General features: G+C 45.0%; 1 protein-coding gene across 1 annotated transcript in view; it reads left to right on the top strand.

Moving 5' to 3' along the window:
* LOC106609192 (conserved oligomeric Golgi complex subunit 5) overlaps window positions 1-16,923 on the top strand; it is a 103,115-nt gene that overhangs the window by 59,181 nt on the left and 27,011 nt on the right. Inside the window, exons 8-10 of the mRNA XM_014207707.3 lie at window positions 14,971-15,130; window positions 15,254-15,366; window positions 15,499-15,576. Of these exons, the coding sequence (XP_014063182.1) occupies window positions 14,971-15,130; window positions 15,254-15,366; window positions 15,499-15,576 (351 nt within the window). The remainder of the gene's footprint in view (window positions 1-14,970; window positions 15,131-15,253; window positions 15,367-15,498; window positions 15,577-16,923) is intronic.

The following is a 16,923-nucleotide window of genomic DNA, read 5'->3' as shown; positions in this document are numbered from 1 at the left end:
TATGTAAAAAAAAATATATATAATTGACATCGATGACAGACGCAACGGCCCCCAGAGCTTGAGAGCTGCGGGGGTGTCCGGTAAACCAGTGACCTGGAATGTGATCGTGTTGCAAGGCCAAATAAACTGACTCCTGTTACCGGATGCTCTGAAATCCAGGGAAATTGAGGTGGCTACTGTTCTAGTCCTATCACGATTCCTCGTGGCCCCTCTCACCTGGTGTGTGTGTGTGTGTGTGTGTGTGTGTGTGTGTGTGTGTGTGTGTGTGTGTGTGTGTGTGTGTGTGTGTGTGTGTGGGAACATTTCATGAGACATTTATTTATAGTCCTCCAATTACTGCCCTCTTTTGTTTCGTCCTTCCCATAAAAACACTATTCTCTTGTTCTTTTCATTTTTATTCCACTATACCTCCCGAAGAGGACACAGCTTTTTGCCTGATTAAATGTTGACCCTGTTCCTCCACCCATCCATCCAGCCCTCCTTCCCTCCTGCCTGTACTAGAGATGAAAACTCTTCTGGAGAATAGTCAAACCCTCAAGGACTTAATGTTTGTCTTTTTTGTTTTTATTGCTTAATAAATCATCTCATATTTTTTTTATTGACTTCTGCAATTTCAGGCCTGGCTTGGCAATTGGAGAGTGATGCACACAGATGTGTGTCTGTATACTCAGGGCTTGGTCAGAGCATCACTGTGGCACGCCATAGTGTGTAGTCCCTGGTTCTTATCAGGCAGCTCAGATAAAAGACTAAGTCTGCGACCCAAATGTCACTCTATTCCCTATATATGGTCAAAAGTAGTGCACTATATAGCGGTTACAGTAGACCGATGCTGACAGGAATGGAGAACCGCCCCCTCCAATTGTCTACTGCTTGAGTACCTGTACCTGTGTGTCGGCGTCCGATATACATCTACAGAGGTATTATTCTGAAGGAGTAGGAAGTTAGGAACGTGCGTGTGTGCCGTGCAGTGTGTGGGTGCCCTTGAAACAGTCACTCTTCTTCCAGTTTCTTCCCCCCCGCTGTTACATTCCCTGCACATGGTGATTTGTTTAAATCATCAAGCATTATTGTGGTTTGATGTTGGGAACGTAGTGAGGTTCTCTACTTGTTATGCACCAGAAGAGAGGGAAGAGTAGCTCACGGGAGGGCGGAGGGATGTTTTGAGAGGGGGATTCAAGGTGAACGTGTCAAGGTCAGATTGCTATCAGGCAAGCAGCATGCCTCCCTTTCTCCCTCCGTGAGATATTCACTTATGCAGCACAGCAGACGGACAGACAGGCAGACGGACAGACTTCTCAAAACTGCAACTCAGACAAGAGAGGGAGACGGGCAGAGAGAAAGAGACCGAAAGGGAGAGGAGGAGAGACAGATACAGAGATGGCGAAAGTGTGGGAGGGATGGAGGGGGAGAGATAGAGAGAGAGTTGTATGCTTAATCTCCTCATCTTTAATCTGAAGTGTTTCTTATTCATTACAAACTGCTCTTTCTCTGAACATTAGTGTGTCTCACTACCTCATTCTCTCGCTCACTCTCTCTTCCCCTCTCTCTCTCTCACTCACACACACACACACACACACACACACACACACACACACACACACACACACACACACACACACACACACAGAGGAGAGTGTGTAAACCCTGGCTGTTGTCATCGTGACCCAGAAAGCTGTATTCTCAGGGGGACAGTGTCCTGTTTCAGAGACTCTGGGGGGAGGGATGAGAGGAGGTCAGGAGAGAAGAGATTAGGAGGGATGCATACACGCAGTCTGCTCAGTCTCACCCTGGGAAGATAATGGAATGATTTTGACCATAAAAAGAACTCTGGTGAGAACAGAACAGGATAATCTGGGCCTGTGTCTGTTCTCCGTAGTCTGTAATGGGCCACGTTCTGTTCAGCTCACTGTGCTGATAAAGGTAGATGTGTGTGTAGGTTGAGGCTATACACATTATCTCAGGTCTCTATAAAGGCTAATCTGTATAGATGAGTAACCACCTCTCCTTCATTAGAGCTTGTCTGCCCTAGGCTACTAATGTGCACATTCCAGGTCATGCATGTTTTCCATGTTAACATGCATCTGTGTAGGTTGTAATTCCCCTTGATTAGTGGTGTGTGTGTGTGTGGCTGTGTGTGTGGCTGTGTGTGTGGCTGTGTGCATGACTCCTGGCATGAACACCACCACGCTGAGTCTCATTTGAGGAACGGGGAAATACAGGACCCAGAGTTCAATTCCTTATGAAAGATAACTCCCGCACACGATTACCTACCTACGCATTTAGTAGTGTATTGTCTACCCTAATCATTCTACATGCTATTATATAGATGTATTATTGTTAAATCCCCATAGATGTGTTATCATTGATTGCCCAGAGAGGCCAACTCACCTGGTGTCCCAGGTCTGAATCAGTCCCTGATTACAGGGGCCAGTTGAAAAACAGCAGAGAATAGCCCTAATCTAAATCGATTCTGATGTTACTTAAAGTGTTGTGTCTGCTGCTACAAATGGGCTTTGACTGTGTATCCCTCCAGCTAAACAGAAGGAAATCAGTGTCAACTTGTTTTTCTCACTAATCTCTTACTCAGAAAATGCTAAGAAAGTGCTATTCTGCCTCTGTTGCCGTGGGTAAAGATGGAGGGAAATAGGTTGGAAGAACTGTTTATTTTCAGTCATCCTTCCATTTCTCTCCCTCAGAAACACATTTATTATTATGAGCCTATTTAATTGCCCGTGTCTCCGCACACTAGACTTATTTATAGTTGTTGTATTACCACCAGAAACCGAGAAGATTGGAGAAGATGAAAGCTAGTTTCATGCTGACTGCACCTTGTCTCTGTATTAAAAGGCATAAACAAGCACACTGTCAGCACATCAGGAGGAAATGTGCTTGCAGCCCTCTTCCGTTGTCCCTGTAGATACAGTTTGTATCTTCATCGGAGTTCATTAACACAATCAAGAAATTGTCAATTAATGAGCTTATATCCAAACCCAGAGCCTATTAGTGGTCTAGAATCAAAGTCATGAAATGTCAGCCAGCCATTACTAGCATCATTCCTAGACCTGTCTCTGACTGATCTGAACTCTGAGAGAGAGAGAGAGAGAGAGAGAGAGAGGAGCAGATGAGAGGATCTGGAGACACGAGAGGAGGATGGAGGGAAGATGAGAAGGGAATAGATGGAGAAATGAAAGGATGGAGAGTGGGATAGACGTGATCAGAGGTGACTCAGGAGCAGATGGCCCCTCAGCCTGGGAGTGAGTGTGTGTCTGTGTGTCAGTCTGTGTGTCTGTGTGAGTCTGTCTGACCACCTGTGTCTGCGTGTGTCATGAGAACCACAGGAGACATGAGGACATGCAGAGAAAGAGAATGAGGGAGCAAGGCGGGGAGGGAGGGATGGAAAAGGTGAGAGGAACAGACAGAATGTGTGAAAAGGTGGTTTTCTACAGTGCACGCTGTCTGTAGTGACAGCAGCTGTCACTACTCTGTATCTTTCTCTCTCTCTCTTATTTTCACAAAATCTCTCTTGTTCCTTCCCTCACTCACTCTGCATAATTCTCTCCTTCTTTTGCAACTGTCTTTCTCACCTTTCTCTCTCTCTCTCATATCTCTCTCAAAAAATACATGTTTTGTCATACCCACATGGTATACGGTCTGATATACCACAGCTGTCAGCCAATCAGCATTCTCTGTTGTGTCATACAGAAGACTATGTGCAAATACCAAATGACTGTATTCACTATATCAGAAGTGGAGCACTGTATTGGCTTTCAACCCCCCCCCCCCCCCCCCCCCATAAACACACACACACAACCTTTGCATAACTTTGTGTTCTCTATCCTTCACCAGTTGACAAGTGACCATCTGTCACTTGGCTGAAAGTCTTGTCACCATGCATATACTGTGTGCTTTATCATCTCCCTTAAACAGCAAAATTAGCCTTCAGTGACATTTTCTAGGAAATCATTAGCCGACACGGCAGTAGCGGAGCCAGAAATTCATTGGTGGGTGGGTCTGCCAAAATGTGGGACATTTCGGAAAACAGCTAACTAACTTCTTGCAACTCTACACAGTTTGCCATGGGGCAAAGAGAAACATTTGCAGTTTTATAGCTAATCTCATGCTGTTCTACAGATTTTGCCATGAGGTTGAGAGAAAATGTTGGTGTTGTTAAAGCTAATTACCTGCAATTCTACACATTTTGCCATGGGCCAAAGAGCAAAATTACCAGTTTTATAGCTAATCTGATGCTATTCAACATATTTTGCCATGATACTGGGAGAGATGTTTTCATTTTTAAAGCTAGTTAAAGCTCAAATATAGGTGTGTTGACTGTGATAATGGCACTGGATTATGAGCCGTCTTGTTTGCTAAATGAACAAACAAAGTAGGCAGTGGTGTGTGTGTGTGTGTGTGTGTGTGTGTGTGTGTGTGTGTGTGTGTGTGTGTGTGTGTGTGTGTGTGTGTGTGTGTGTGTGTGTGTGTGTGTGTGTGTGTGTGTGTGTGTGTGTGTGTGTGTGTGTGTGTGTGTGTGTGTGTGTGTGTGTGTGTGTGTGTGTGTGTGTGTGTGGCCAAAGAAGCACAGTGACATATGCCTCAATGTGGTAATAATGGAGGTGTGGCTTTCAGTGAGTTCTTTTTTACCTCGCATCCAATGAGAGTGAATGTCATTCCAGTACACTGCTTGCTATGAATTCTATCTGATGGTGTTTGCATGTTTAGGTAAAAAAAACAAATAGTGTCCTTTTGGAACACTGACAAGTAGAGAGCATAAAATAGAAAAAGTGAATTGTTGCTCAGTGTGATTGGGTGCTACACCAAGCTGATTGGTTAAGTAGAGACAGGACTAGAGAGAATGCACTCACACATCTGTATTAGGCCTACTTGTATTGTTTGAAGGCACAAAGAACACACGAGAGGAAGTTCTGGTCAAAAGTATAGCCTTGTCTTTCAAAAAAGGCCGCTGACCGAAACGACAACAATAAAAACGTGAATGACGATAATCGTGTATGGATGGGAATAATCTTTAACACTTAATTTGACAGATGATTTATGGCATGGTAGTGACGGTTTCATTATTATTATTGTGAGCTGACCTTTGAGGGACCACAAAGGAGAGACTGGCGGTGTATGTGTTAATAACGATTGCCCCAGCAGGACTGATTGGGAAGGGTCTGTTTTTTCTGATGGAACATGTTGCCAAGGTATTACTACATCCTGTAGTCTCTTTGCTAGTGTTCAGAAAGTTGAGGAGTCCGTCCTCCTACCAGCATGCTACAGTCCCTTCATTATTTAATTGTTGAGACTTTGGGATTGTTCCTCATACATACAGAGACAGAGCAGAGCTGTTCAAAGCTCCTGTCAGTAAATGAGGAGAGAGCATCCCAGAACGAGCTCTTTAGCTCACTGTCTCCACGCGTACATAACTGGCATGCACATACGACGGAGCACACACACACACAACACACACACACACACACACACACACACACACACACACACACACACACACACACACACACACACACACACACACATACACACACACTCGAATGCTCGTACACAACCCCACATACACACTCTGTCAGCTACAGGCTTTATCTGGCAGTGGGCCAAGTTGGCTTTAACAAAGTGATATTGTTTCCTCAGTGTAGCTCAGTGTTCTGTGAGGACCAGGATGTGTTTCTTCTGTGTACCAGCGGGGAGACAAGTGTCCTGTGCTGGAAAAACACTTTCCCTCGCTGTTTACATTACCAGGCCCACTAGTTAAAATGTGTTATAGTTAGAGCTCTGGGTGGAAAGAGAGCAGAATAAGCCATTGTGCTTACCTGGTGATTTCTTTATGGAGAAAAATACTGGTCCACAAGAAAATGTGGGCTTTTTCTACCACTTTACACTTGTTTTGTGGAAGATGTACTGAGTCGGACACTTCTTCCTCCTATGACACAGAATATGATATATGCTATATAGCAGGTGCTTTTATCCAAAGCAACTTAGTCATATGTGTGTTCATTTTCATGTGGGTGGCCACAGTGGGAATCGACTCACGATCTTGGTGTTGCAAGCACCATGCTCTACCGACTGAGCAGCACAGGACCACTTCCTGTTATATTGGTTCTGGTTCATCTAGCAGAAAGACACTGTCTGTTTGGTGGTTATTGTATGATAATTAATGGGCATAATTTGCTATTGTACACGTCTTGAATATTGAAAAGCATTTTAGCATCTATTGAAACGTTGACCTTTTTTAGTTTGAATATCAAATCAAGGGAAACTAAATGCCAGTGATGTTGGGGGAACATAAGTCACCTCATGCTCAAGTCATTAGCAGAGGGCAAGAGGTTTGTCATCGAACAACAACAGAAGCAGCTCAAGCTACCATGAAAATGACAGTACTGAGCTATCATCTCCTCATATTCATTAGTCTATTTATTTGATATTAATGACTCCAGCAGGTGTGTGTGTGTGTGTGTGTGTGTGTGCGTGTGCTTCATGCACATTGATGAAGTCCTCATTTTATATTCATATTTGACGACATCTCGTCTCCCCCCCCCCAGCCTTGAAGAAATGAGCCAATTATCTAAGTCTTCTGAGTAGAGTTTGATCCTGTGCTGTGATGTCCAAATAGATAATAAATGGGTTGTTTGTCAAGGGATTTTTGTTTCTTACACTTCTCCAACGTTTCCTCACTCATTGACTCACTTGTGAGGCCACTCTACATGCACTTGTTTGTCACCTTTTCACTCCTCTGTCATTTTCCCACCCTCTGTCTTCTTCCCATCCTCCTCTCCTAAAAAGTGCATTCTTTCTCCTGGTCGTTTGTCGTATGTGTATTTTGTGTCTGTCTTAATTTTTACACAACCAGCCCTAAAAGACTTGAGTAGGCCTTTCAGATGTTTGTTATGGGGTTGCCTTGGTTACGCTGCAGATGTTATTGCTCACTTATTTCTGGCTCTTCTGCTTAACACACCCTCTATTTTCTTTATCTCTTTTAAAAGCTGCACTTTCATACCTTTTTTCATCTCCTTTCCTCCTGAATGATTTAGTGCATTTAACCCTCATGTTAACCTCTGTTTTAACTAACGTCACTCTCAGCAATTTAGGAATACAATTTTGTGAGGAACTCAGACAGCTGTAGATTAAGTCAAGTAAAAGCATAAGCTCGTTATTGTGTTGTTTGATATTGTTACATCAAAGCAGATTGGACCTTTGTCATCAAACAGACACACACACACACACACACACACACACACACACACACACACACACACAGGAAAGCAAATGTCAGAGTGTACATAACCCACCAACATGTGTTTGGACATTCTCACCCATCCTCTTATCAGCGATTGGTTTGTTTGACAAATACTGTGTGTGTGTGTGTGTGTGTGTGTGTGTGTGTGTGTGTGTGTGTGTGTGTGTGTGTGTGTGTGTGTGTGTGTGTGTGTGTGTGTGTGTGTGTGTGAATGTCCACTCCGTGGTAAAAGCTATGGACAGTGGGTAATGGTTCAGGCCAACAGGTGTCTGTAGGAAGGAACCAATGAAGTGGAAAGCAGAGGGTTGTCATTTGCATCGCTGCCTCAGTCTCTCTGACAGGTGACGTTACCTGGAAGCTGCTGTAACTACTCCCAGAACACACACAAACACACCCGCATACACACGCACATATATATATATATATATATACACACACACAGTTACAGGAAAGCAAATGTCAGAGTGTGCCTAACCCACCAACATACAGGCAATTGCCAAAATAAAGGAAACACCAATATAAAGTTTCTTAATAGGGCGTTGGGCCACCACAAGCCAAACAGCTTCAATGCACCTTGGCATATATTCTACAAATGACTGTAACTCTATTGGAGGGATGTGACATCGTTCTTCCACAAGAAATTCCATCATTTGGTGTTTTGTTGATGGTGGTGGAAAACGCTGTCTCAGTCGCCGCTCCAGAACCTCCCATAAGCGTTAAATTGGTTTGAGTTCTGGTGACTGAGACGGCCATGGCATATGGTTTACATCGTTTTAATGCTCATCAAACCATTCAGTGACCACTCGTGTCCTTTGAATGAAGGCATTGTCATTCTATGGGGACATAGTCATGGCAGGCAAAATAATGGGCAACTGGGCCTGCCCAGCATTTTTATAGATGACCCTAAAACAGACATATGCCCAGTCATGAACCCCATTCAGGACGGACAGACATCTACCCCAGACAGACAAAAGCCCAGTCATGGCATACCTATATGTCATAGGTGTTGTTTGATACTGTTACCTCAAAACAGATATTTGTCATAAAACTGAGACACACACACACAGACACACTTACAGGAAAGCAAACGTCAGATGGGACATAACCCACCAGCATGTGTGTAAACCATCTCACCCATCCTCTTATCAGCGATAGGTTTGTTTGAACAATTTCTTGTCATACCGTGTGTGTGTGTGTGTGTGTGTGTGAGTAAATGTCCACTCAGTGGTAAAGCTAACAGGGCGTATGGACAGTGGGTAATGGTTCAGGCCAACAGGTGTCTGTAGGAGGGAAGTGGAAAGCAGAGGGTTGTCATTTGCGTCGCTGCCTCAGTCTCTCTGACAGGGGAAGTTACCTGGAAGCTGCTGTAACTGCTCCCAGAAGTGCCTTAAACCACTGACATCTGAATGAACATCTGAATGATTCAGAGGACAACTGGGTGAAAGTGTTGTGGTCAGAGGAGACCAAAATGGAGCTTTTTGGCATCAACTCAACTCGCCGTTTTTGGAGGAGGAGGAATGCTGCCTATGACCCCAAGAACACCATCCCCACCGTCAAACATGGAGGTGGAAACATTATGCTTTGGGGGTGTTTTTCTGCTAAGGGGACAGGACAACTTCACCGCATCAAAGGGATGATGGACGGGGCCATGTACCTTCAAATCTTTGGTGAGAACCTCCTTCCATCAGCCAGGGCATTGAAAATGGGTCGTGAATGGGTATTCCAGCATGACAATGACCCAAAACACACGGCCAAGGCAACAAAGGAGTGGCTCAAGAAGAAGCACATTAAGGTCCTGGAGTGGCCTAGCCAGTCTCCAGACCTTAATCCCATAGAAAATCTGTGGAGGGAGCTGAAGGTTCGAGTTGCCAAACATCAGCCTCGAAACCTTAATGACTTGGAGAAGATCTGCAAAGAGGAGTGGGACAAAATCCCTCCTGAGATGTGTGCAAACCTGGTGGCCAACTACAAGAAACGTCTGACCTCTGTGTTTGCCAACAAGGGTTTTGCCACCAAGTACGAAGTCATGTTTTGCAGAGGGGTCAAATACTTATTTCCCTCATTAAAATGCAAATCATTTTATAACATTTTTGACATGCGTTTTTCTGGATTTTTTTGTTGTTGTTATTCTGTCTCTCACTGTTCAAATAAACCTACCTACACACACACATGCGTGCACACCAAAAAACAAACATTAAACCTGCCTGTAATGTTTTAGAAAGAACAAAACCACGAACATTGAAACATGCCTCTCTCCGAAACAAAATAGAGACACAGCATGCAAAGCTTCTTCTCCATGGTTACCCACCTTCCTCTAGAGAAACGGATCTAATCTTGTAACCACCAAAATAAGCCTTTCTCACTCCTGTGAATGTGAATATGCCTGCACATATGGCCTGCTATCCTCCTCACTTCTAATGAGAAATGGTTGTTTTCTGTGTGATGATGTACCTTCTTGGATGTCTTCCCTGAGTGTGTGGGATCCAGTTCACACCAACCTTGTACTAGCAGCAGGCCCGGCCATAGAGATATATATTTTAACACTGCGGACCCAGGCCATCTGTAAAGAGGCAGGCGCTGCCAGCTGAATATGTAACACTGTGAGTGAATTTAACTGACCTTGGCTACGTTCATATGTTAAGAATGATTTTTCTTTTACCGGGACGTCTCTTGAAATGAGAAATGCCGAAACCATGACAGCAGCCTTGCGGTCAGTGCATCACTTTCATGTCAAGGAATAGGCCTAGCAGTGAAGGAAGCCAAGAACCTAGCCAGCTGTTTGTGTTACACAGCACTGTGAATATTACATTCCCTGCCTGGTTTAATGAGGTTATCTGACATGGTGTCCATAAGGATGCAGCTGCCTGCCTGACAACAACAATACAGTAATGGTTTGTGAAGGGTGGTTTTTTTCCCCTGTACTGTATTTGTTCTTCCCCAAACTTTATTTGTCACATGCGATGAATACAAGTGTAGACCTTACCGTGAAATGCTTAATTACAAGCCCTTAACCAACAGTGCAGCCAAGAGAGTTAAGAAAATATTTACCAAATAAACAAAAGTAAAAAGTAACACAATAACAATAACGAGACTATATACAGGGGGTACCAGTACCGAGTCAATGTGCGGGGGTACAGGTTAGTCGAGGTCATTTGTACATGTAGGTAGGGGTGAAGTGACTATGCATAGATAATAAACAGTGAGTAGCAGCAGTGTGCAAACCAAATGGATGGGGGGGGTGTCAATATAAATACCAAAAATGGCACCCTAAAAAAAACAAAAAAAAACATGGATCACTACTTTTGACCAGGGCCCGTAGTGCACTATGTAGAAAATAAGATGCCATTTGGGAAGCAGCCTGTGTATACTGCCACATGCTCATTTAAGACGGAGTGGGGCTATTTTTAGACTGCTCCTCTCACCTCCCCGTCGACAGAGAACGTCTCACTACTCGTGTGTGTGTGTGTGTGTGTGTGTGTGTGTGTGTGTGTGTGTGTGTGTGCCCAATCAAGCCAAACCAATTAACCTGATTTTTGTCTCGCCGAAAGAGAAAGATCCTGCTTGGCACCTGCTACACTGGGAACAAAAGGTGTTTGTGTTTTACCCTGGGGCGAGGCAACGTGAAAACAACTCACACTGGCACTGAGCTGCCACAGAGCCCCAACAGGGCCTATACTGTGTGTTTTTTATATATATATATATATATATATATATATATATATATATACTCAGTCAATGTTTTTTCTACATTATTTACTATTTTCTACATTGTAGAATTTCAGTGAAGACATCAAAACTGTAAAATAACAAATGGAATCATATAGTAATCCAAAAAGTGTTATACAAATCAAAATATATTTTGGCATTCTCTCAACCAGCTTCACGAGGAATGCTTTTCCAACAGTCTTGAAGGAGTTCCCACATATGCTGAGCATTTGTTGGCAGATTTTTCCTTCAATCTGCGGTCCAACTTAACCCAAACCATCTCAATTGGGTTGAGGTTGGGTGATTATGGAGGCCAGGTCATCTGATGCAGTACCATCACTCTCCTTTTTGGTCAAATAGCCCTTACACAGCCTGGAGGTGTGTTTTGGGTCATTGTCCTTTAAAAAATAACAAATGATAGTCCCAAAAGCGCAAACCAGATGGGATGGCGCATCGCTGCAGAATGCTGTGGTAGCCGTGTTGGTTAAGTGTGCCTTGAATTCTAAATAAATCACCAACAGTGTCACCAGCAAAGCACCATCACACCTCCTCCTCCTTGCTTCACGGTGGGAACCACACATGCAGAGATCATCCGTGTCACAAAGACATGGCGCTTGGAACCAAAAATCTCAAAATTGGACTCATCAGACCAAAGGACAGATTTCCACCGGTCTAATGTCCATTGCTCGTGCTTCTTGTCCCAAGCACGTCTCATCTTCTTATTGGTGTCCTTTAGTAGTGGTTTCTTTGCAGCAATTCGCCCACAAATGCCTGATTCACGCAGTCTCCTCTAAACAGTTGATGTTGAGATGTGTCTGTTACTTGAACTCTGTGAAGCATTTATTTAGGCTGCAATCTGAGGTGCAGTTAACTCTAATGAGCTTATCCTCTGCAGCAGAGGTAACTCTGGGTCTTCCTTTCCTGTGGCGGTCCTCATGAGAGCCAGTTTCATCATAGCGCTTGATGGTTTTTGCAACTGCACTTGAAGAAACTTTCAATGTTCTTGACATTTTCCGGATTGACTGACTGAATGATAGAATGATGGACTGTCATTTCTCTTTGCTTATTTGAGCTGTTCTTGCCATAATATGGGTTTGGTCTTTTACCAAATAGGGCTTGGTCTTTTACCAAATAGGGCTATCTTCTGTATACCACCCCTAACGCATTAAGAAGGACATAAATTCCACAAATTCACTTTTAATAAGGCTCACCTGAAATGCATTCCAGGTGACGACCTCATGAAGCTGGTTGAGAGAATGCCAAGAGTGTGCAAAGCTGTCATCATGGCAAAGGGTTGCTACTTTGAAAAATCTCAAATCTATTTGGATTTGTTTAACACTTTTTTTAGTTACTACGTGATTCCATGTGTGTTATTTCATAGTTTTTGATGTCTTCAATATCATTCTACAATGTAGAAAATAGTAAAAATAAAGTAAAACCCTTGAATGAGTAGGGATGTACAAAAGTTTGACTGGTGTGTGTCTGTGTGTCTATGTGTGTACAGTTGAAGTCGGAAGTTTACATACACTTTGGTTGGAGTCATCAAAACTTGTTTTTCAACCACTCCACAAAGGTCTTGTTAACAAACTATAGTTTTGGCAAGTCTGTTACGACATCTACTTTGTGCATGACACAAGTAATTTTTCCAAAAATTGTTACAGACAGATTATTTTACTTATAATTCACTGTATCACAATTCCAGTGAGTCAGATGTTGACGTACACTAAGTTGACTGTGACTTTAAACAGCTTGGAAAATTCCAGAAAATGATATCATGGCTTTAGAAGCTTCTGATAGGCTAATTGACATCATTTGAGTCCATTGGATGACAGCTATTTCAGCCACACCCGTTTGCTGACAGGCGTATATAATCTCTGACTTTAAACATGGCACCATCATATGATGCCACCCTTCCAACAAGTCAGTTTGTCAAATTTCTGCCATGCTAGAGCTGCTGTTATTGTGAAGTGGAAACGTCTCAGAGCATCAACAGCTCAGCCGCTCAGTGGCAGGCTACACAAGCTCACAGAACGGCAGCGCGTAAAAATCGTCTGTCCTTGGTTGCAATACTCACTACTGAGTTCCAAACTGCCTCTGTAAGCAACGTCAGCACAATAACTGTTTGAGGGGAGCTTCATGAAATGGGTTTCCATGGCCGAGCAGCCGCACACAAGCCTAAGATCACCATGCGCAATGCCAAGCATTAGCTGGAGTGGTGTAAAGCTCGCCGCCGTTGGACTTTGGAGCAGTGAAAACGCGTTCTCTGGAGTGATGAATCACGCTTCACCTTCTGGCAGTCCGATGGACGAATCTGGCTTTGGTGGATGCCAGGAGAACGCTACCTGCCTCAATGCATAGTGCAAACTGTGAAGTTTGGTGGAGGAGGAATAATGGCCTGGGGCTGTTTTTCATGTTTCGGGCTAGTCCCCTTAAGATTTCCCTTCACATTCTAGACATTTCTGCGCTTCCAACTTCCAATAGTTTTGAGAAGACCCTTTCCTGTTTCAGCATGACAATGCCCCCATGCACAAAGCGAGGTCCATACAGAAATGGTTTGTCGAGATCGGTGTGGAAGAACTTGACTGGCCTGCACAGAGCCCTGATCTCAACCTCATCGGACACCTTTGGGATGAATTGGAACGCCGACTACGAGCCAGGCCTAATCGCCCAACATCAGTGCCTGACCTCACTAATGTCTTTTGGCTGAATGGAAGCAAGTCGACGAGCAGGTGTCCACATACTTTTGGTCATGTAGTGTATGTGTATACACACACACACACACACACACACACACACACACACACACACACACACACACACACACACACACACACACCTGACCCGGATGGATGCTGCAGAGCTCAAGCTCGCAAAGAACTGATCAAATATCGCCCCTCGTCAGTTAGTGTATTTCTGTGTGTGTGTGTGTCATGTACGGACGTGCCCTTTTTATCCACAGCAAACTCTTTGGCATTAGAAGTACTGCGTCATGGCTCTGGACATCATAACAGCATGGTTTACTCAACACCTGTGTCACCCCATTGACTGATCCATGGACTGCAGACATGAGACGTATAGTGTCACGTCTTCCAGACGGCTGGGGTCGAGGCTCCATGACAGGGTCTTGACATTATCACATCCACCAGCTGACACCTCACTGGGCCGTGAGCTCTGGCTCTGACTTCCTGATTAGGACCCAGCTGGAGCTGACTTTAGGGGCAGTTTCCTAAATGGCCTTGAGTTAGGAATGGAGAGAGTTGAAACTGTGTTTCCAAGAACTCGTTAGGCCAGAGAAATGAGATGGAGAGGGAGGGAGCTAAGAGACTGGGTTCTGACCTCAATCTCTGTTTCATGTGTGCAACAGCGAGGAGAGAGGGGAGGGAGAGATGGGGAGGGTGTGAGCGGTTTCTGGATGATGGTGAACAAAGCTCCTATTAGTACTGAGAGCTGGTTCTTTAATGAGAGCTGCTATCAGACCCTACTAGTAATTACTCACACACAACCATGCACGCACACACATTCACACTCACACCGAGAAATGTCAGAGTACTTGCGTATCCTGATTTTTATTTATTTTTTATTATTTTTTTCGTTAGCTAAGGAGAATTGTTGAATATGACCCATTTTTAGACCAGCCCCTCCCTTGCGTATAGTGACGTCAATCGTCTGAGCTTGGAGGTGTGTGGAGGTGTGTGGAGGTGTGTGGAGGTGTGTGGAGGTGTGTGAGGTGTGTGTGTGTGTGTGTGTGTGTGTGTGTGTGTGTGTGTGTGTGTGTGTGTGTGTGTGTGTGTGTGTCAATTTGTACGTGTGTTTCTATGTGTGCTATTCCAGAGTGTGATGTACACTTCATTCTGTGTGTCTGTCCAGTTAGTAGAAGTATGTCTGATGTGTATTTAGTTGGTTGATTGGACTTCACTGTGCTCCATGACTGACTGTCTCAGACTAGATGGGGTTGGGGTTGACTGACTGAACCTGACACACACCAACTGTCTCCTCTCCTCTGTGTCCTCATGTAGAACCCGACCCAGGTGGGCACGGCCCTCCAGGTGTTCTATAACCTGGGCAGTCTGAGGGAGACCATCAGTGGGGTGGTGGAGGGCTACCGGACCACCATACAGGACAACGTCACCACCGCCCTGGACATCAAGGGACTCACCCAGCCCACTGGCAACAGAGGTAGGTGGGGGTGAGAGTTAGAGGGTGAGGAAAATGGTGTTTCAGTTTTGGTACTCTTGTCTTGTGTAACTTTTTAACCTGTGTCATTTCATGTGTGTGTGTGTGTGTGTGTGTGTGTGTCAGGTGCGCCAGGCAGAGCGGTGATGCCAACCCCAGGTAACACAGCAGCGTTCCGAGCTGCTCTATGGACCAACCTTGAGAAACTCATGGACCAGATCTGTGCCGCTTGCGGACAGGTATTCTTTTACCTTTACAGATATTTTAGTTTTACCTGAGTAAAAGTAAGTGTGCACTTTTTTACCTGCTGAAGTAGAGTAATGTACCTAGTCAGGGAGTACGGAGTTAACCTGTAATCTCTCTGTGTTTAGGTGCAACACCTCCAGAAGGTCCTGACGAAGAAGAGAGACCCTGTCACTCACGTCTGCTTCATCAGTGAGATCATTAAGGTGAGACGCCATGTCCTCATATAAGGCCCGTGTGTCCTTGCCCCTGGACTGTCATCAGCACACTCTTCCACAACATCTATTCCTCTACTCTTGGCAGTATCATTCTCTTCTCTTTGGCCTTCCCCTGCCTACCTCTTTCCCCTCCCCTCTCCCTCTCCCATTCCCCTCTCTCCATACTGATCGGTCCGTTACTTGGGCCTGTCCTGAACCAGATCTACCCAGGCTTTATTGACTCTGCTTGCATCTGCAGAATGCTGGGCTGTTAAGCAGAACAGCTTGGAGGGACTTGAGTTATCTAATACAAGCTGAAAGAGATTCAGCTGTGCCAATTTTCTTTCTTAGAGGAGCATAGACCTCTTAATTTGCTCCCGCTCATCTCTTTCTCTCCCTTCCTCCCTCTATCTCTCCTTATATTCCCCCACCCTCTCGTTCCCTCCGTTGTCACGCTCTCTCTATCTCTCTCCATCTGTCTCTCCATCTCTCTTTATCCTCTATGAAAGTCCACAGTCCTATAATTGTCCTTTTATATTCAGGAGAGCAGTGGACCTATTATCAGCTTGCTCCAATTAAGATCTAGTGCTGTGTGCGTGCGTGCGTGCGTGCGTGCGTGCGTGCGTGCGTGCGTGCGTGCGTGCGTGCGTGCGTGCGTGTGTGCGTGTGTGCGTGCGTGCCTGCGTGCCTGCCTGCCTGTGTGCGTATGTTTAGAAGGAGGACATACACATGGTCTGTTTTGTGTTGGTTTAACATTAGCAGGTTAGCATTGATGGACTGTGTGTGTCCTTTCTGTGTTGGCCCACAGGACAATGTAAAACAAGGGGGGGTGCAAAGTACGGCCCGCCAGGCACTTCAATCCGGCCCGCGAGACATAACATTATTTTTTAAATACGAATAATAATTTATTTTTACACCCAAACATTTTTACACTTTTGTTTTTCAACCCAATTTTGTTGTATCCAATTGGTAGTTACAGTCTTGTCCCATCACTGCAACTCCCGTACGGACTCAGGAGAGGCGAAGGTCGAGAGCCGTGTATCCTCCGAAACACAACCCAGCCAAGCTGCACTGCTTCTTGACACAATGCCCGCTTAACCCGGAACCCAGCCGCACCAATGTGTCGGAGGAAACACCGTACACCTGGCGACCGTGTCAGCGTGCACTGTGCCCGGCCCGCCACAGTAGTCGCTAGAGCGCGATGGAACAAGGAAATCTCGGCAAGCCAAACCCTTTCCGAACCCAGACGACGCTGGGCCAATTGTGCACCGCCTCATGGGTCTCCCAGTCACGGCCAACTGTGACACAGCCTGGGAACAAACCCGGGTCTGTAGTGACGCCTCAAGCACTGCGACG

The sequence above is a fragment of the Salmo salar genome, chromosome 07 (genome assembly GCF_965601325.2).
Source record: "Salmo salar chromosome 07, fSalSal1, whole genome shotgun sequence".
NCBI classification, from domain to species: domain Eukaryota; kingdom Metazoa; phylum Chordata; class Actinopteri; order Salmoniformes; family Salmonidae; genus Salmo; species Salmo salar.
Note: the sequence above shows the minus strand (reverse complement) of the source record. Positions and strands in the feature narration are given on the sequence as shown.